This window comes from Paramisgurnus dabryanus, chromosome 12, assembly GCF_030506205.2.
Source record: "Paramisgurnus dabryanus chromosome 12, PD_genome_1.1, whole genome shotgun sequence".
Taxonomy (NCBI): domain Eukaryota; kingdom Metazoa; phylum Chordata; class Actinopteri; order Cypriniformes; family Cobitidae; genus Paramisgurnus; species Paramisgurnus dabryanus.
This window is the reverse complement of record NC_133348.1, coordinates 760,610-780,690: the sequence shown is the minus strand read 5'-3', so window position 1 is coordinate 780,690 and position 20,081 is coordinate 760,610. Positions and strand designations below refer to the sequence as shown.

General features: G+C 42.1%; 2 protein-coding genes across 4 annotated transcripts in view; both read left to right on the top strand.

Annotated features, from left to right (window-relative positions):
- Positions 1–20,081, top strand: part of LOC135749745 (adhesion G protein-coupled receptor F5-like) — a 73,195-nt gene that overhangs the window by 5,201 nt on the left and 47,913 nt on the right. The window contains exon 3 of one of the 3 annotated variants that reach the window (XM_073816331.1): positions 4,792–4,888. The exons of the other annotated variants lie outside the window; for them this stretch is intronic. Coding sequence (XP_073672432.1) covers positions 4,876–4,888 — 13 coding nt within the window. The 5' untranslated portion in view covers positions 4,792–4,875. The remainder of the gene's footprint in view (positions 1–4,791; positions 4,889–20,081) is intronic. 3 annotated transcript variants of the gene reach the window in all.
- The window catches only part of LOC135749755 (adhesion G protein-coupled receptor F4-like), a 54,472-nt gene that overhangs the window by 32,859 nt on the left and 1,532 nt on the right, over positions 1–20,081 (top strand). The window contains exons 7-19 of the mRNA XM_073816333.1: positions 6,381–6,563; positions 6,665–6,688; positions 13,329–13,547; positions 13,925–14,025; positions 14,174–14,238; positions 14,354–14,490; positions 14,685–14,882; positions 15,571–15,777; positions 16,256–16,396; positions 16,510–16,700; positions 16,804–16,974; positions 17,199–18,542; positions 18,802–18,843. Coding sequence (XP_073672434.1) covers positions 6,381–6,563; positions 6,665–6,688; positions 13,329–13,547; positions 13,925–14,025; positions 14,174–14,238; positions 14,354–14,490; positions 14,685–14,882; positions 15,571–15,777; positions 16,256–16,396; positions 16,510–16,700; positions 16,804–16,974; positions 17,199–18,542; positions 18,802–18,843 — 3,023 coding nt within the window. The remainder of the gene's footprint in view (positions 1–6,380; positions 6,564–6,664; positions 6,689–13,328; positions 13,548–13,924; positions 14,026–14,173; positions 14,239–14,353; positions 14,491–14,684; positions 14,883–15,570; positions 15,778–16,255; positions 16,397–16,509; positions 16,701–16,803; positions 16,975–17,198; positions 18,543–18,801; positions 18,844–20,081) is intronic.

The following is a 20,081-nucleotide window of genomic DNA, read 5'->3' as shown; positions in this document are numbered from 1 at the left end:
GTTTGCAGCCTTAGACCTGTAAGACATGTACTTTATGTGTCCATCTCCCCTCGCTTTAGACCGTTTTTCGCTCTGCGTCGTGGGGTGGGCATATAAATACTAAGTACACCATTCGAGCTGTCTCTCTCTCTCCGTGTCTCCATGTGCTAGTCACGGCATTAAAATGTCAGAGAGAGAGCGTTGTTCGCATTCTGCTTTTTTCTACGTCGACTTATAATAGCCCGTTCTTGGCAGACGTGCGCGAACACAGAGAGTTAATGCTTCGGCATCTCGCTCGTTTAAGTCTTCAGGTCGACTGGGAAAGAGCAACTTTGCCCCGTGCAGAGGATCCTTTTTCTCAGTATGGAAATAAGACTCGATCGACTAATTGGCATGTTTAACAAGAGCGCGCAACCAGTCAGTTCTGACTTGCCTCGGTTTAATTCGAGGGAAGTACGCGGTCCCTCTGAAACAATTTCAGAAGCTCCTGGACATATGACAGCATGCTGCGGCTGTGACGCCGCCCGAGCTGCTTCATATGAGACCGCTTCAGCATTGGCTTACGATCGAGTCTCGAGGAGAGCGTGGCACACCGACATACACCGTGTAAACATTGCACCTGCGTGTCATTTAAATTTTTCCCTGTGGTAGACCCGGCATTCCGATAGAAGATATGCCCCTGAGGGGTCTCCTGGCATTCTGTATATTGCAATGCCCTCAGCACGGGATGATCAGCCACGTATGACGGGCTTGCAGTCTCAGGGGTGTGCATAGCACCCCAACTGCCGCGAGTGGTGCGCTGTATATCTGGGACTTGTACGCTCCGCTATGGAGATGCGAGGGAAGGATGTATTAGCCGACACCAATAACATTGCGACTGTTGCGTTATTTACCGATAAGGCGGTTTTGCGCTCTCGTCACCTGTCGCATCTCGCTCGTCATCTCCTCCTTTGGAGTCAGAAGCATCTGAGGTCCCTTCGTGCCATTTACATCCCGGGTTTGCTCAATACAGCGGCAGACGCGCTTCCCGAGCTGCGCCCCCGGCGAATGGCGACTCCACCTCCAGACGGTCCAGCTAATTTGGAAGAAGTTCGGTTGTGCGTAGATAGATCTGTTTGCGTCGCCGGACGATACCCACTGTCGCCTATTTTATTCACTAACCGAGGGCAGCCTCGGCGTGGATGCGTTGGCACACAGCTGGCCGCGGGGGGTGCGTAAATACGCATTCCTTCCAGTGAGCTTTATTGCGCAGACACTGTGCAAAGTCAGGCAGGACGAGGAGAGCCTTTTATTAGTCGCCCCGTACTGGACTACCAGGAATTGGTTTTCAGAGTTAATGCTCCTCGCGACAGCCCCTCCCTGACGATTTCCCCTGAGGAAAGACTTTCTTTCTCAAGGAAGGGGCACATTATGGCACCCGCGCCCCGACCTGTGGGATTTCCATGTATGGTCGTTGAGCGCGCGCAAGGTTTAGGTGATTTATCGCAAGCGGTATCTAACACCATCGACGCGGTTCGAGCACCGTCCACAAGACGGGCTTACGCGCTTAAAGAAACCTTTTTCGTCACTCGGTGCTCTTCGCAACGCGAGGACCCCAGAGAATGCCCATTAACATTGTGCTTTTATATCTTTAATATAGGTTAGATGGTAGGCTGTCCCTCCGCCATTAAAGTTGATATCGCCGCTATTTCTGCTCATCACTCTCTTATCAACGGCAGATCAGTTGGCCAGCATGATTTAATTATTACATTTTAAGAGGCGCTCGCAGGCTAAACCCCTCGCGCCCTCCCTCTTTCCTCCTGAGACCTGTCCATGGTGCTGAAGCCTTCAGGTCTCCCTTTTGAGCCTTTGCAGTCTACGAGTCTGATGTTTTTATCAATGAAAACTCTGACCCTGATAGCATTGGCCTCCATGAAGAGAGTAGGGGATTTACATGCATTCTCTGTTGACGATTCGTGCTTTTAGTTTGGTCCTGCTGTCTCACTGAGACCCAGACCAGGCTACGTGCCCAAAGTTCCCACCACTCCCTTCAGAGATCGGTGGTGAGCTTGCAAGCGCTGCCCCCGGAGGACGCAGACCCAACCATGGCTTTGTTGTGCCCCGTACGCGCACTGCGACTCTACGTGGATCGCACGCAAAGCCTCAGGACCTCAGACCAGCTCTTTGTTTGTTATGGTGGCCAGCAGAAAGGGAAAGCTGTCACTAAGCAGAGGATGTCTCATTGGATAGTTGATACTATCGCCCTGGCTTATAATCTTCAGGGTATTCCTTGCCCCTTTAATTTGAGAGCGCACTCCACACGGAGTGTTGCCTCATCTTGGGCTTTAGCTCGTGGTTCCTCGCTAACAGACATCTGTAGAGCTGCTGGTTGGGCGACACTTAATACGTTCACTAGATTTTACAGTGTTCGTATCGAGCCTGTATCCTCTCGTGTTCTTTCCTCACCAGGGGGAGCACGGAGAGCAGTCTCATAACTGTGTCAGTATGGAAGGCCTTCAGAACAAAAATGCGTAATGGTTTGAATTGTTCTTCCTCCGCTGCCTTGGCAGCCTTTGTTGAGGAGCATTGGCTGTCAGCCTTTCACTAGCTGTATCCTCGCGAACCTACGTGTCTGGCTCGGGCTCCACATTGTGTCCCACCGGGTTCCTTTGTGAGTATTTTTCCGTGGGGTTAATCCTACCAGCCCACGTTTCCCTTAGCAGAGCACTGCTTTGCTTACACAGCCACGGCTGTCTTATTCCTCAACTACGGTTGACTTCGCCCACCATTAGCCCTTAAGACGGGCGGTGGCTTCCGCAGCGTTCCTATCCCGCTCAGGTAGGGCGCTTCCCAGTCGCTGGCACTTCTGTGGGGTTAAAAGAACATCTAGTGCCCGGCCTTCTGCCTTAAAACCTATCTCCTCCTCCTTAAGTGGAACCGGAGGGCTTTAAGCAGACACTGGAAGAGGTCAGCCCCTAGTGGCGTTTTGGTAGGGATTCCCAATTCGTCGGTCACGACGTGACGTTGTAGTGACCGACTGAAAGGGAACGTCTCGGTTACGGATGTAACCCTCGTTCCCTGAAGGAGGGAACGGAGACGTCACGTCCCGTCGCCACAGGGCTGCTCCCTGCTGTTTATCGACCGGTCACTTTGTCCCGGCTTTCTCAGCGAAAAGAAGCTAATTTCCCTATTTGCACCTGCTGCTTATAAAGGTACCTGGCGGGGCGGCGCCAGCATTATGCAAATATCTCAATGCCAAGTTCATTGGCGTTTTAGTAGTATACGAAGCAGATTGGTCTCTCTAAGCGAGTTCCCAATTCGTCGGTCACGACGTGACGTCTCCGTTCCCTCCTTCAGGGAACGAGGGTTACATCCATAACCGAGACGTTTTATGGTAATTCCTCAAATCAACAGTGAATTGGTTGTTTGATCTTCTAATTGTGTCAAGTTGCAAACTGACATTTAGTGCATGAATTAAACTTATTTGTATACATTTTGCTTATAGCTTCGGTTAACGCATTTGACACGTGTCTTAACTTGTAATTTTTTTAATTTCTAAGAACTGTTCAGGATAATTTTAACTGAAATATTTAACAGCGCTGAAGGCAATGTGGCGGCCCTGTGGAGTAGGCTGCCTTGGCTATACATCTTTCCTTTTGTTCTTTCCATTATAATGACAAGCACGCGAGCGAACTTTAAACATTTATTTTACATAGATATTTTAACTTTATCCTGAGCATTTGAATTGTAAAACTTTTACAAATAGTTTTATATAAAATTATTAGAGAAAAATGTATGCATTTTATTTGACCTCAAAGCAGATCCCTGAGGGAATCACTGATCTGGCATTGCTTTGAAAAACCTTTTAAAGGGATAGTTCGACCAAAAATGATATTAAACACATGATTTACTCACCCCCAAGCTGTCCGATATGCATATGTCCATCGTTTTTCAGATAAACACATTATCAGTTATTTTAGAAAATGTTTTAGATCTTTCAGTTAATTAAATGTGAAGTTACGTGGTCCATGACCTTCAAGTCCACAAAATGTGCATCCTTCCTTCACAAAATAAATCCAAACAGCACCTGGATGGTAAACAAAGGTCTTCTGAGGTTAATCCGCACGGTGTTGTTGTAGAAATATCCATATTTAAAACTTTATAAACGAAAATAACTACCTTCAGGTAGCGCCGCCATCTTAGACTCCTCTGTAATCAGGAGAGAGTATTAGCGTAGTGTACACACTTTTCTTAGTGACGTATGACAAATTCGGAGGGCAGGGGCACAGAGCAGCAGCAGAGAAACATACGCTGCGTTAAGCTCTGATCTTGAATGCGGACGCGAATAAGATGGCGGCGTTACCGGATGAGAGTTATTTTCGTTTATAAAGTTTTCAATGTGGATATTTCTACAACAAAACTGCGCGGATTACCCTCAGAAGGCCTTTGTTTATCATCGTGGAGCCGTTTGGATTTATTTTGTGAAGGATGGATGCACATTTTTGGACCTGAAGGTTGTGGACCCCATAACTTCACATTTGATTAACTAAAAAGATCTAAAACATTTTCTAAAATAACTGAAAATGTCATCGTCTGAAAAATGATGGACATATGCATCTCGGACGGCTTCGGGGTGAGTAAATCATGTGTTTAATATCATTTTGGCCGATCTATCCCTTTAATATTTTAAATTGTATATATGTACATATTATACATATATATATATATATATATATATATATATATATATATATATATATATATATATATATATATATATATATATATATATATATATATACTTATTGATATATTTTATTTACTTTTTTACAGATTTTTATGGACAATTTTTTACAGAAATCTTAAGCTGCAGAATTCTTTTGTTCATCAGAAATCTTTGTGACTTCAGTGAGAAACATGGCCAGAGAAAGTAAACTAAACTAAATATAACTTTAGCTTTTTTGTTACTACTTTGGTTTATTTTTAGATAACTATTTAATTTGACACAAACTGGTGGTCCTCAGTCTTTTTTTTTTTGTTCTGTATCATCCTGCATCATTTGGTTCCAACCCTGTCATTTTTAAGTGAAGCCAACCCAACTTGTTGAGCTAGTTTAGGTGTGATTAATGCGGTTTTAAATTAAACCAACTTACTTCCTCCTCATTTTTATATTGACATTGTGGCAAGTTCTGACAGAGTTTTCTGTTTTATGGTATATATTCATGTGCGTTACACCAATGTGTGGTGAACCTTTAAATACTGTAAAATCTGATGCTGTAGTGCAGTTGTTGTAGCTCTAGCTGTTGGACTGAGGGCCACTTTTTTGTGTCTTAAAGTTAACTGTTTAGATAATCATAAATGCATGTCATTCGTTCTTTAGGTTCTGGATCAAGCTCTGTTTAAAACAATTCTTTCCTTATACAGGAAAAATATTAAAGATTTTAGGACTTACCGCGGCTATACTGATTACCCATTTGTTTGAGGTGGAGACAAACAAATTCCAAGAAACCAACATGGATTTACAGGTGAACTTTACTGTATTTATATTGCTGTTGAGTGTGTTTGTACCTGGTAAGTGTGGGGACGAAATGGCCCATCAAAGATAGTATAGTACATTTTTGGTCACCATGAGGAAACAAGCTTATAAATGATACAAAAGGATGATTTGTGTGTGTGTGTGTGTGTGTGTGTGCGTGCGTGCGTGCGTGTGCGTGCGTATGTTCGTGTGTTATGTGTTATTTGACATGATAACTTTTGAGTGGAAATAAATAATGTATATTTTTTATTTCATTTCAGTTTAGCTACATAGATGAACCACGGCATCACATAAGACAAAGACGAGCAGGTCTGAATCCATTATTCTGTATACATGTACACATTGACCTAATAATAATATGATGATACAGTTTATAGAGAATTTCAAGCCAACAGCAAATGCGCTGTTGAAAGCTGATTCTGTATTTATGAAACAAATTATGTACAGATAATAGCAAAAAATTGTGTGGTTAACATACCTTTTTATTTGTCATTAATTTATATGTTGTTATTGTTCATTCAGTACTCTAAAGAACATTATATGGGAAAAATTTAACATTAAAAGTATTCTGTATAATGAATTAAAATGCTGACTTTACAAATGCTGTACTTGTTGGCTCTTGCACAGTCCCATACGACTTTGTGGCTGAAATTGAGATAAATGCATCAGACATCTCTGTGATCGATAAGCTGAAGTTTTATCTGAATGAGCTTATTCGAACTAATTATTTGATTGACAACGTGACATTAGTTGATTTAAACTTCACCACAGGTAAATATCACATCTTGTAATCTTTTGACCACAAATACAATAGTCATGGCTTTATAGTCTAACAACCCAGATTTGTAAAAAAATAATAATTACTTATTTATTGTTCCTTTATTAGTTTGCAACATGTTACCAGGCACCACTGATTACCAGTGTAATTGTGAGAATCAGTATTTATGGCCTTGTGACAAATGTACAAAATATGGAAGATGTAATAACAGCATCACTAACAACACATGCAGCTGCATCAATGCTTATCCAAATAATGGACAGTTCTGTCGGCCAATCAGCGAGATGACAAGTAATAAAAATCCCATTTTATTTCATTCTGTTTGTTATTACAAAGACCTGGAAGAACTGTTACTAATTTTTTTTAATCTGTTTTTATAAATTTACTGGAAGATGTCACAACATGTCAGCAAACAGGTATGTATAATCTACCTTACATTATAAAGTCTAGACCACAGCAACAAGATCATAGTGTCTAAAAGGGTTCAAAGTGACATGTTTGATTTATTACATTATAAAATGTGCTACTTCAGATTAGAATTGACTGCATTTTATTCACTTTAGTGACCCATAAACTGTTGAATTGTTATATCTGCCTTTTTCATGTGATAGATTGGCCTATGGCTATGTCTAAAAATTATTATACCGCAGATCCAATTTTAGATCTAGCTTACTAGATGTCTCTCATTTCCGTTATGACTCAGTGCGTTACTGAGTTGTTGCCAGTAAACATGACAATGCAGATACAGAGATGAATGGGAAAAACAGCAGGCAGGAGACAAAGTGATGTTAAATAGAATAAAGATGCTTTATTGATTAATCTTATATGCGTTTTCGATGGTCTGACTGACTTTGACTAGAAGCAGATTTTTTAGCTGTTATTATACCAAACACAGACAGTGAACACTTACTGTATTTACTGCATGCAGAAAACTCTTTGTTAATTATGTTAGTGCGCTGTATGTTCTGTGGACGCCAAAAGAAAACGTCTCGGTTACATATGTAACCCTCGTTCCCTGAAGGAAGGGAACGGAGACGTCACGTCGTGACCGACGAATTGGGAACCGCTTCGCGGGTGACCTATCTGCTTCGAGAAACCTTTAAAACGCCAATGAACTTGGCATGCAGATAATTGCATCTGCCGGCGCCGCCCCGCCGCACAGGTATTTAATGAGCGGCAGGTGCAGTTATCAAATCAGCTATTTTTTGCTGAGAAAGCTGGACAGAAGGAGGGGGTCCGGCCGATATCAGCAGTGGAACAGCAAACTGTGGCGACGGGACGTGACGTCTCCGTTCCCTTCCTTCAGGGAACGAGGGTTACATATGTAACCGAGACGTTCCCTTTCAGTCGGTCACTACGACGTCACGTCGTGACCGACGAATTGGGAATCCCTACCAAAGCGCCACTGAAGCTGACCCTTCCAGTGCCTGCATAAACCCTCCGACTCTCCTCTTTAAGGGAACGGAAATGGGGTTGAAGCAGAGGCCGGTCACTACTTGTTCCTTAACCCACGATAGTGACTAGGCGAACTGGGAAGCGAACTCGTCAGGCGGGACTAAGATCGCTGCGGAAAGAAAACCCTCTAGGGGTCTACCACTAAGGTGATGGATAAAAAGACACGAGGTCTATAAAAAATACACTCTCTTAGCAACACTAGAGAGGCGCGGAACGAACTCCGCTAAGGGAAACATGGTAAATCAGAAACTTTCCACGGAAATACTCACAAAGAAACCACTAGGGGGCGCAATGTGGGCGCTAGCCTCACCCAGATAGTCAAGGATACATCTAGTGAGAGGCTGGCAGCCGATGCTCCGCAACATCGGCCACCAAGCGGTGGAGAAGACAAAAAACATTTTTTGTAACGTTTTTGCCTTGATGGCCTTCCATAATGGTGCGGTTTTTGCGCAGCACCAAAAAGAAGGGCTCCAAGCCGACACAGGAGCCGTTCCTCGAAGTTCTCACTGATCTGACGAGAGAACTCGAGAGGATACCGGCTCAACACGAACACTATAGAATCTAGTGAACGTATTAGGTGTCGCCCAGCCAACAGCTCTACAAATATCTGAAAGCGAGGAACCACGAGCCAAAGCCCAAGATGAAGCCACGCTTCTGGTTGAATGGGCTCTCAACCCAAAAGGGCAAGGAATGCCCTGTTTCTCATAAGCCAGGGCGATTGTGTCTACAATCCAATGAGACATCCTCTGTTTAGTGACAGCTTTCCCTTTCTGCTGACCACCGTAACAGACAGAGAGCTGTTCTGAGGTCCGAAGCTTTGAATGCGATCCACATACACACGTAGTGCACGCACAGGACATAACAAAGCCATGGCTGGGTCTGCCCGAAAGCAGCGCTTGTAAGCTCACCACCTGATCTCTGAAGGGAGTGGTGGGAACTTTAGGCACGTAGCCCGGCCGGGGTCTCAGTGTAACGCTGGATTCAGCCGGCCCGAACTGAAGGCACGAATCGTTGACCGAAAATGCATGAAGATCCCCTATCCTTTTAATAGAAGCCAATGCGAGGAGCGTCAAAGATTTCATAGTGAGAAACCTGACGCTCACCGTCCGCAGAGGCTCGAAAGGGCAGTCCTGAAGAGCTTTCAGCACCATGGACAAGTCCCAAGGAGGAATAGAGGGAGGGCGCGAAGGATTCAGCCTCCGTGCACCTCTTAAAAACCTAATGACGAGATCGTGCTGACCCACAGATCTACCGTCTATGGGTACGTGATGCGCGGATATTGCCGCGATATCTACTTTAATGGTTAGTGGTGACAACCTCTTCTCCAAGCGGTGCTGGAGATATAAAAGCACAATACTGATCGAGCATTCCCGGGGGTCCTCTCGTTGAGAAGTACACCATACAACAAACAGGTTCCATTTCAGCGTACACGCCTGCCTCGTAGACGGCGCTCGCGCTACAGTGATGGTGTTAGATACCGCCTGGGGTAAATCACCTAAAACCTCCGCGCCCCGTCCAGAGACCACACATGGAGGTTCCACAGATCGGGGCGAGGGTGCCATAATGTGCCAGGGAATCAGCCAGGGAGGGACTGTCGCGAGGAGAATGAATTCTGTAAAACCAATTCCTAGTTGTCCGGTACGGCGCAACTAATAGAATGCGCTCCTCGTCCTCCCTGACTTGCACAGTGTCTGCGCAATAAAGCTTACTGGGGGGGAAACCCCGCGGCCAGCTGTGTGCCAGTGCATTCACGCCGAGTGTTCCCTCGGATAATGAATAAAACAGGCGACAATGGGTTGTCTCTGAAGAAGCAAACAGATCTAACTGCTCTGCCGAAACATTTCCAAATCAGCTGAACCGACCGGGGGTGGAGCCGCCACTCGCCGGGGCGCGCTGCTCATGAGAGCGCGTCTGCCGCTGTGTTCAGCGACCCCGATATGTGAATGGCACGAAGAGACCTCAGATACTTCTGACTCCAGAAGAGGAGAGACGGGCGAGATGCGACAGGTGACGAGAGCGCAGACCGCCTTGGCGATAGATATACGCTACAGCCGCAGTTTTGTCGGTGTGCACTAATACATCTTAAACATCGAATCACGTTGATGAAACGGACGAGCGCAAGATATACAGTGCACAGCTCGAGGCAATTTATGCCAATGTCGCTGGAATGTCGACCAGACCCCCGAAGCGACGAGCCCGCCGTACGTAGCTCCCCACCCCGTTGTAGAGACATTTTTGCCAACAATAGCATGCCTGGAGACCTATCTCAGTGGCATCCACACCCTGAGAAACGCTGGGTCTGACCACGGGGTGAAAGTGTGACGGCATCTCGATGTAATTATAATACTGTGAAAGCCGGTGAGCCACGCTCTCCTCGGGACTCGGTCATAAAGCCAACACTGAAGCGGTCTCATATGGAGCAGCCCGAGCGGTGTCACAGCCGCAGCTACTGCCATATGCCCCAGAAGTTTTTAAAATTATTTTAGTGGAACCGCAACCCTGCCTTTAAATGTTTAGGCAAGTCAGAATTGACTGAACACGCGCTTCTATGAGACGTGTTGATAAATCGACCAAATCCCGTTATATTCCGAGAAAAGAGATCCTCTGCACGGGGCAAAGTTTACTCTTTCCCCAGTTGACCTGAAGACCGAGACGAGCGAGGTGTTAAAGTACACGATTTATGTGTGTGCGCAGCATCTGACGAAACTGAGCTATTATGAGCCAATACGCCAAAACGCAAACACCGCTCTCTCTCTCAGGGGCTGCAGTGCGCCCTCCGCAACTTTCGTGAAGACACAGGGAGAGAGAGAGAAAGCCCGAACGGTGAGACTTTGTACTGATATGCCCACCCCTCGAACACAAAGCGGAGAAACGGCCTGTGTCGGGGAAATATGGAGACATGAAAGTACGCGTCCTTCAGGTTGAAGGCTGCAAACCAATCCTGTGGGCGGATGCATTAAAATATGCTCCTCTGCGTAAACATTTTGAACAGCATTCTGTGAATTCTGTGAATTCTTCCGAAACTCCTATATGCCTCCGGGGACCTGGAGAAAGAAGAGGAATTCGCTCTTTGAGGTTAGTGGGTGCCGATTGAAGTCGGCGGAACACAAAACGAAACCAAGGATTCCCCACCCGGCCCTCCTACGGGGTGGGGGGGAGAGTGATGTTTTCACCATCTCCTGACGAGCGATCCTCTCCATCTTCAGGTCGCCCGACTCAGAGCCGCTAAGTTTCATTTTCCACCTTTGTAGCGGGCTGAGTGGGCGGGTGAACAGCTTACGACAGGTTCCTTAGAGCTGCCGGGATGAAGGAACGAAAAAGCCGTAGCAGGACACCCTCGGCGAAAAGCAGACCAATATACTGACGTAACGGAGGGGGCAGCTAGGCTCCGACGTGGCATGAAGCCTCAGTCTGCTCTAAAGCGGCCGATCATTGTTGAACACTCTCAGCCGCGTCGCCGAAATGGCTGGTCTAAAAAGGAACATTAGGGCGATTATTGACCTACTTAATGCCCGCAAGACACAACCAGAGATGGCGTCCCTGGACCACCGGGGGGTGGGCATAGCACGTCCGGCGGCCTGTGGGGTGAACCCAGTCGCTCGTAGCGCCAGGTCAGAGCCACACAGGATTCTTTAGTTGCCGGACCGTGACCTCGCCTGTGCAGATCCTTCAGTGCCGTAGCCTGCGGACCTGCATCACGCCATGGCGCGCACGGCAGAGGCCGCCTCTCACAAGCCCGTGGGTCTGTGAGGGGAGGGAGGCTGGTCTCTTGGAGCAGCATAACCCTTAGCGTCCCCGCCGTCAGGAGAGGTGAGAGGTGATGGCTGAACGGTCGGTTCCGGGAGGAAAACGAGATTTTCCACGACCGTGTCAACCAACATGCACCCCGGGAAGAAAAGGCACAGAAGGTTGGGGCTGTTCTTGCAGTCCTGAAGTGCCAATCATCTAGGCGGGACGGTGCGGGTGGGGGAGGAGCTCTCCGCTCCACACAGACCGTCTCCGCGCTCCCGAGCGTACATGGCCGCCACTCGGGGTCGAGCACGGGAGCCCCTACCCAACCCGAAGGCGGGAGTGGGTCCGAGTCGGCGACCGAATAGACGACCTCCTCTCCGATGCTGTGACAGACATAGAATCCTCGTGAGGGCTGAAAGAGGACGAGAGCACGTAGAACACGCGCCACCCATCTCTTATGGCACCTCTGGCTGTGGATGGGGGTGCTGAGAGTCACTGGACGAACCAGCTAACCGATTCAGCACCGTTTATACAGAGATAAGATTCCCGGAGTTTTGCCACCGCACCTTTAACGGGGCTCCGCAACGGGAAAAAAAAAGGGGGTGACGTTCCCGGAGGTACGAAACCCGTCTCCGCCATCCAAGAGGTTCACGCTCTCTTAGGAGTATGAACCCTCCACGAACGCCGCCTCAGCATGCACTCTTGCGCACGAGAGAGGACGATCGTGGCCACCCGGGGACCCATACATTTGCCGCATCCAGAAACACGGACAGAAAGACATCTTTAAAAAGACGCTCCTGCCTCAGTGCAAGTGAAATGCTGTCTTTAAAAAGACGCAGAACACCGCAATACTCTTTTAGAGGAAACACTCTTTTAATGTGCTGATGTTGATGAAGCACACAGGGGAACGGCTACGCACACACTCAACTAAGAGTGAGAAAAAAATTTAAAAAGAGAGGTGGAACACCCGCGAGCCTCCGCTGAAATGCCTTTGCCCAACCAAATCAAACACGCAGAGTTCTCCAAAGAGCAGAGAGTAGCTTCTCGTGAGCAGTCAGTCTGCCAGCTTTCGAAGCTAAAAAGCTGATTTGATAACTGCACCTGCCGCTCATTAAATACCTGTGCGGCGGGGCGGCGCCGGCAGATGCAATTATCTGCATGCCAAGTTCATTGGCGTTTTAAAGGTTTCTCGAAGCAGATAGGTCACCCGCGAAGCGGTTCCCAATTCGTCGGTCACGACGTGACGTCGTAGTGACCGACTGAAAGGGAACCATTTATCAATATTTTTATTTCTATAATAAGGATGTGGATGAATGTGTGGTAATACCTGAGATCTGTGGTCCAAACTCAATCTGCAACAACACTGCTTATCACTAAAAAAAATGATTCATTCAATTTACTCAATTTTTTTAAGGTAAGTGGTTGCAATCAATTTATTTAAGCTACATTTAAACAAAAGTTTTTTAATTTTATTTTACTTTACTAATCTTTTTTTTTGTTTAAATGTAGCTTAAATAAATTGATTGCAACCACTTACCTTAAAAAATTGAGTATATTGAATGAATCATTTTTTTCAGTGAGTTACTTATTGCTTGTGTATGGGTGGATATAAAGTAACAGACCTGAACCTCCCTATAAACATCAGTAAGAGATATGTAGAAATATGACAGAGTTATTGCTTACAGTTAAAATTTATCTTTTTATTACGTTTTGCTTATTTGTGTTTTCAATAGTAACATGCTTTGTAAAATAATCTGACATTTAGGTCAAACATGTAGATGATGATGGTTAGTTCCTAGTTTTGAGGGCTGTTTAAAATGTATTAAATACAGTGCACAATGTAAAATATATATATAAAACTAACAACAGCTACAGCCAAACCAACAACTACAGCCAAACCAGTGACTACAGCCAAAACAGCACCTACAGACAAACCAGTGACTACAGCCAAAACAGCACCTACAGCCAAAACAGCAACTACAGCCAAAACAACACCTACAGCCAAAACAGCAATAGCCAAAACAACAACTACAGTCAAAACCCCAGCTACGGTCAAACCAGCACAACCACCACCAACAACACTAACAGGTATGTACAGTACTTTAAAAATTATGAGATACAGCATATTTCGCATACTGTACACTGTTAACTTAAATTTAGTTGGCTTAGTTGGCTTTTAAACTTACAATTAAGTCGACTTTTTTTAAAGAAAGTTTGCAAGTAAAAACATTTTAAAATGACTTACGTGTAAGCTCAGGAAAGACACTTAATAAGACAAATTCTAGAAACCTGTAGTCTGGGAAAAACAATAAAACAGAAGACATTTTATGTGGCTTATAACTTCTTTTTTGATGATGTTCATGATTTCTTTATGGTTTTGTTCAAATGCAGGGTTGTTGTGTAAGCCTGTTGACACTATGCACACATTTATTTATTTATCTTTTTATTTTGTATTTATTTTTCAGTTATAAAGATGTCTATGAGGATAAATATCATTTTTGAAACCAGTCTCACCATGGAAACGGATCCGAAGTACAAGTCCTATGTAGCTAACATTACATCTGCAGTGAGTATTACATATTTGATATACTAATCTATTAATTGTTTTTGTGTACTTTATGTTTGCAAAACACTAACATTGTGTACTTTATGTCTGAAAATAACAGATTTATCCAGTAATGTCTACATAGTGTATTTCATTTTATTTTTTACAGATTGAAAAGAGTTACAAGAATCTGCCTAACTACATTCAACGTTCAGTACATGTCATTGGCTTCAGGTATGAAAGTCTAGAGTCTACTGTATACTCAAATGTCACTCAAAATGTGCCATTGAGGTCTTTAACTCTAGTTCCAGTGTCTTCTTATTGCTATGGTTTGTGTTTTGCTTCATAGGTCTGGTAGCATTATAGCAGACTACACAGTTACTGCAAACAGCACCAATCTGAATGTTACAGACGCAAACACACAAGTTTCAAAAACTCTTGAAGGTCAAGGACTCCCTTTAACTCAGGATGCTTTTGCAAATAGTGGTATGAAATCTTAAACATTTGTATTTCTGAAATATCTTTCATATGGATTCCTTTGCTATTTGCATTTAATTCCTGGTGTTTATTGCTCATAGTTCATTATGTTGTCTCTAATCAATTTGATGTTGTTATGAGCATGAGAATTGCTTGAAAAAAAATATAAAAGGTGAGATAAGCTGTATTGGTTTTACTTTCAGTGGAAACAAATCTGACAACCAAAAATAAATATTATCCTCAGCAAAATGTGGAACTAAAGTGTACACTTCCAAATTCTGTTACGGGTACAATGAAATGGAGTGTGAATGGCAAAGATCTTGCAGGAAGCAGTGCAAAATACACCATTTCAAATGACAATAGCACTCTCACTGTGAACAACGCAAGTGAAAGTGACAGTGGTAAGTTACATGATTTATCTTTGCTCACTCTGTGTGGTTCCTAACAGCCCAGTATAGTGATGGGGACAATATACTGTCAAAAAGCACGATCCTACACTGTAAAAAAAATCTGTAGAAATACTGTAACAGTATTACTGGGTATTAATGGCAACTGCAGTAACTTACTGTAGATTTTACATTTATGTTATTTACTGGCAACAGTTTGTTCAAAGTTAAATGAATATAACATTTTCAGTCTTTATCTTCTACAGTAAGTTACAGCAAATGTTTTACAGTGTATGGGTGAGATGTTAAACTGAGGTCTTGACTCTCTGTGGTTGTTAAAAAAGATATAGTGCCACGGGCCCCTGTTTTATGACATTTTATCAACTGCATTAATTTATCATAAATTCCATGTTATAAACTTTATTTAATGTTTGGTTTCATTCAAATTCTAATGTTGAGATTGTTTGATTTCATAAATTCTCCTGGGGGGGCACGAATGGATACACAATACCCAGGGGGGAGCACATAGCAAACGTTTGAGCATCACTGCAGTATGATGATGGTATAACTAATTATTAAACAAAATTTATGTTGATATGATTTTTTTACAGTGTAGGTGCACATTATATATCAAAATGAGTAGAATTAAAATTATTGATTTTGCTTTATGAAATAACACATTGTTATCATTGTTCACTTGCAGGTAGATACTCATGTATCATACAAAGCTCCCCAATACCTTACATTCAGTGGCAAACAGTATCTATTCAACCACTTCCTAGTATTATAGTGGATACAACTAATATACAGCTTCTGTGTCAAAACCAGACTGTCCCGCTGACATGCTGTGCAGATGGTTACTCAGTTCAGTGGTTTGGGATTCCTGATAGTGATGTCATGATAAATTCAGGTTGGGCAGACTGGATGATGTTATTATATTTTTATAAAAGTTACTGATGTTATTAATGTTTGGTAACATTTGGTTTTAAGTGTCCACATTGAAACTTTAGGATTCAAAATCACACTCTAAAAAATGCTAGGTTGGGTCAAAAAGGACGCTGGGATGTAATTTATCCCATGCTGGGTTATTTCAACCCAAAATGCTGGGTTGTTTTAACACTTTGTTGGGTCATATATAAATATTTTCTGGGTTCATTTTTTTGTACATGCTTAATGAATGATTTTTATGATTTATGGATTGCAGTTTTAGGAAAATAGAAAAAAAATTATATTACCCGTCTTGTGAGTCAGGTGTGTTATAGTGATCTAATTACAATTCCCAAAAAGTTGTGCGAGAGACAAAATCAAAGATCATTTTTTAACTATGAACCTATATTTACTTTATCTGTTATTTATTATTGGTATTTGCCTGTTTTTTGCATCATTAGGATCTGGCTGCTTCACATTACAACATAAAATCTTTAGCACAAATTGTACATCTAAAGAAATCTTCACATGCCGACTAAACATGAAAGAATTACAAACATTTGATTACAGCAGCAGGACAGTCCAAGTTCAGACAGTCAATAGTGAGCATTAAATCTCTCTTTCTCTACATTCAGTATCAAGTTTGTTATTCTGTTTATGTTATAAATAAATGGATAAACAATTTTTTTCTGAACATTAATATTTGCAATTCCAGAGTATGACTGTATACATAACACACTTGGAGTTGGAAAAATAGGTGACAGTGTAACAGAATTGTGTGAAAAAGGCCAGGAAGGTCTCATAACTTATCAATGTAAACAGACAAAAGATCTCAAATATGACTGGACAGAAGTACAGAGAGATTGTGTTGTTCAAGCTATCAAAGACCTTGAGAGGAGATCTGAGGTAATCTATCAATCGCATTGATTCACAAATGGAAAAGTTGTATATTATAAATATCTCTAGTTTTTACATTTCTTCTTTTTTTTATATTCTATATTGTATGTAGGTTTTATTTGTGGAGGAGATTCCAGTGTTTATGACAGATCTCAGAAACACTACAGTGCAGAATAATACTGTGATAACACAATCTGCTGCGACTGTCCAAACCATTGTTGACATACTTTACACAATTGCTAATATCTCACAAACTATTAACATCAGTCGACCTGTGATGGAGGTATGTGTATTCGGTTTAAATGCAAATATGTTGTATTAAAATTATTCTTGTTTTTCCAATCATCCATCATCAGTCATATTGTGCATTATACTCTTAAATAACCCTCTTGATTATCTTAATTCAAATGTCTGATATTAAAAGATTGATTTGGTAGATTCAGTTATTTTGAGCATTTTTCCTTGTTTTGTTGATTGTACTTATCATGATTTTTATTTAATTTCCAGGATTTTCTTAAAACAGTAGAAATCATTGTATCAGATGCATCTAAAAACACATGGACAGAATTGAACAATGACAACAAAACAGAAAACAAAAGCACTGAACTTCTTCAAGCTATTGAGACTATAAGTGATCGGCTCTCTGATGACGATTATATGATTAATGAAACCTCCATTCAGTTACATAGAAAAAGAATTACAAACTCATTCACTGAAACATCTTCACTGCCAAACTCACATACACAGATTGTGATACCAAATGTTCTTAAACCGACCCTCATAACCTTTATTATCTTCACAAAGCTTGACAATGTTTTACCAACTCGAAATACTTCTAATAATGACAACAAGACATCAGAAAACCACATCAATGGAGACGTGGTTGTTGTTAGAGTAAATGAAGCAATTAACAACATTTCATTTACCTTTGATACTACAGATACATCATTGAAAAATCCTCAGTGTGTCTTTTGGAACTTTTCTCTGGACCATTGGGATTCCACTGGATGTAAAGTCAAGGGTTCAGGGAATGAAACAGTTACATGTGAATGTGACCACACAACCTCTTTTTCAATCCTGATGTCACTTGTTCCAGTTAATAACCTTGCCTTAGACATTATAACATATATTGGTGTAGCTATTTCATTAGCCAGCTTGATTCTGTGCCTCATCATTGAGGCGATCGTATGGAAGTCGGCAACAAGAAATGACACGTCGTACATGCGTCACGTCTCAATAGTCAACATCGCTGTTTCGCTACTGATCGCAGACATCTGTTTTATCATCGCAGCTGCAATTGGAAATCCAGGACAACCTACACCAGTGGATACCTGCAGTGCAGTGGTTTTCTTCATGCACTTTTTTTACCTGGCTGTTTTCTTCTGGATGTTTATTTCAGCACTTTTGCTTCTTTACCGCACCGTCATGGTCTTTTCTCAAATGTCAAAGACTAATTTGATGGTCATTGCCTTCATGGTTGGTTATTGTGCACCTTTTCTCATAACGGTTATTACTGTTGCATCCACAGCTGGACCTAAAAACTATGTCTCAAAAGAAAATGCATGTTGGCTGAACTGGAAGGAATCAATGGCCCTGCTGGCATTTGTGATTCCAGCTCTGACCATTCTTGCCTTTAACCTCATGGTTTTGATTGTGGTTGTGTGTAAGATGATAAGGAGAGGAGTTGCTAATACAACTCAATATGAAGACAGACACACTCTTGTGGTCATTGCTCGATGTGTGGCCATTCTGACTCCTATCTTTGGTCTAACATGGGGATTTGGCATTGGAACCATGGTGTCACAGAAATTGGGCATTCATGTGGTGTTTGCAATCCTTAATTCACTGCAGGTATGACATTCGTTCTGCATTTTTACTTCATAGTAAAATTACATTGTGTGTTTGATGTTGTCTTTGCAAATGATATTACTGCAATCATCATTCCCCACAATATTCAATAATATTAAATAGCAACCTGCAAATCAATATTTGCAATGGTTTATAATAATGTATTTAGGGTGTATGATCAAGTAATATACAGACAACTTTTTCATGGTTATGAAAATGAAATGGCAAGTAACATTTTCCTTATATATTTGTAATGTCACAGGGATTCTTTATTTTGGTGTTTGGAGTGCTTCTGGACAGCAAGGTATGAGTTCTTGTATATACACACCACAGGGCTGTTGAATGCTTTTGACTGATGCATTATGCATTATAGCAATGCGCGTGGTAACTGTGGTATTAGCTTTGCATTACCACCTTGGGTGTGCGTGTTTTCAAAAATGTAACGGCCAGTCATCCAAAAACGTAGCAAAAACTTCAGCCTGGTCTCACTGGTAATATTTACACGTAACTTTAGAAAACAAAAACGTATTTTTGTTTGTTTAAATAGATGCGAAAACGTACTATGTAGATGTATTTACAACATTTAAACGTAGCATTATTACATTTTGACAGCTAAAAAACGTAAAACATTTACGTATCTTTCATTCCATAAAGATTACTGTATAATTTGTTTTTAACAATTTTAGAGATATGTTACCACCTTAACCCTACCCCAAACCTTACCCTAAACCCAAACTTTACCCTAAACCCAAACTCTTTTTATACAAAATGACAGACAGACAGCCAAGTGTAATCACAACAACTTATTTATTGCAAATATGAAATTAGTACCAAAAGTAGTTAAAATGACGAAGTGCTGCAGCCGCGGTCCTCTCTGGAGTATATGAAGTAAAGTAAAGAGAAGTATTAAAGTTATTAATCCAAGAGTTTGATCAGCGTTGATCCGGCTTCCCTCTCTGTCACAGCGCGCTTTTTTCATTTCAAACGTACACAAACGGAAATGGAAATGACGCAAATATGTCAAGTGCCACTCAAAGAGCCAATGAGCTTTTGATATCACTGCCGTAAAGCAATGTGTCGTAAAGCTACTTGAAGCGGGATATTTGAATTCACATTAATGAACGTGCGATCTGACTTTACGGTTGCTGATGAGAATTCTGATCAATATCGCTGGATAAAGGCTGAATTTGTATCTGTTCCTCGCAATCGTATGAATTTTGAAGATGTGGATTACAGCAAATGAAAAAATATTACATCTTTTGTGATTTCATGTTGTAATTATTGCTTAGTAGTATTAATAACATATTGCATAAAAGACAGGAGAAAACGCGTTTTTGTGTGTCATGGCAAACAAACTTATATAAATACAGAAATGCTATTCATTTTAAAGTTTTAAAATGTTAAATATTGTGAAATTCTCTGAATATCATAATCATTTCATTAGGTAAACTGTCTTAAATAAATAAGTCAGAAAATATGACTGAAAACATGTCATTGTTATGAGTAAGAAACGCCAATGCCCACGATTTTAATATTTATGAA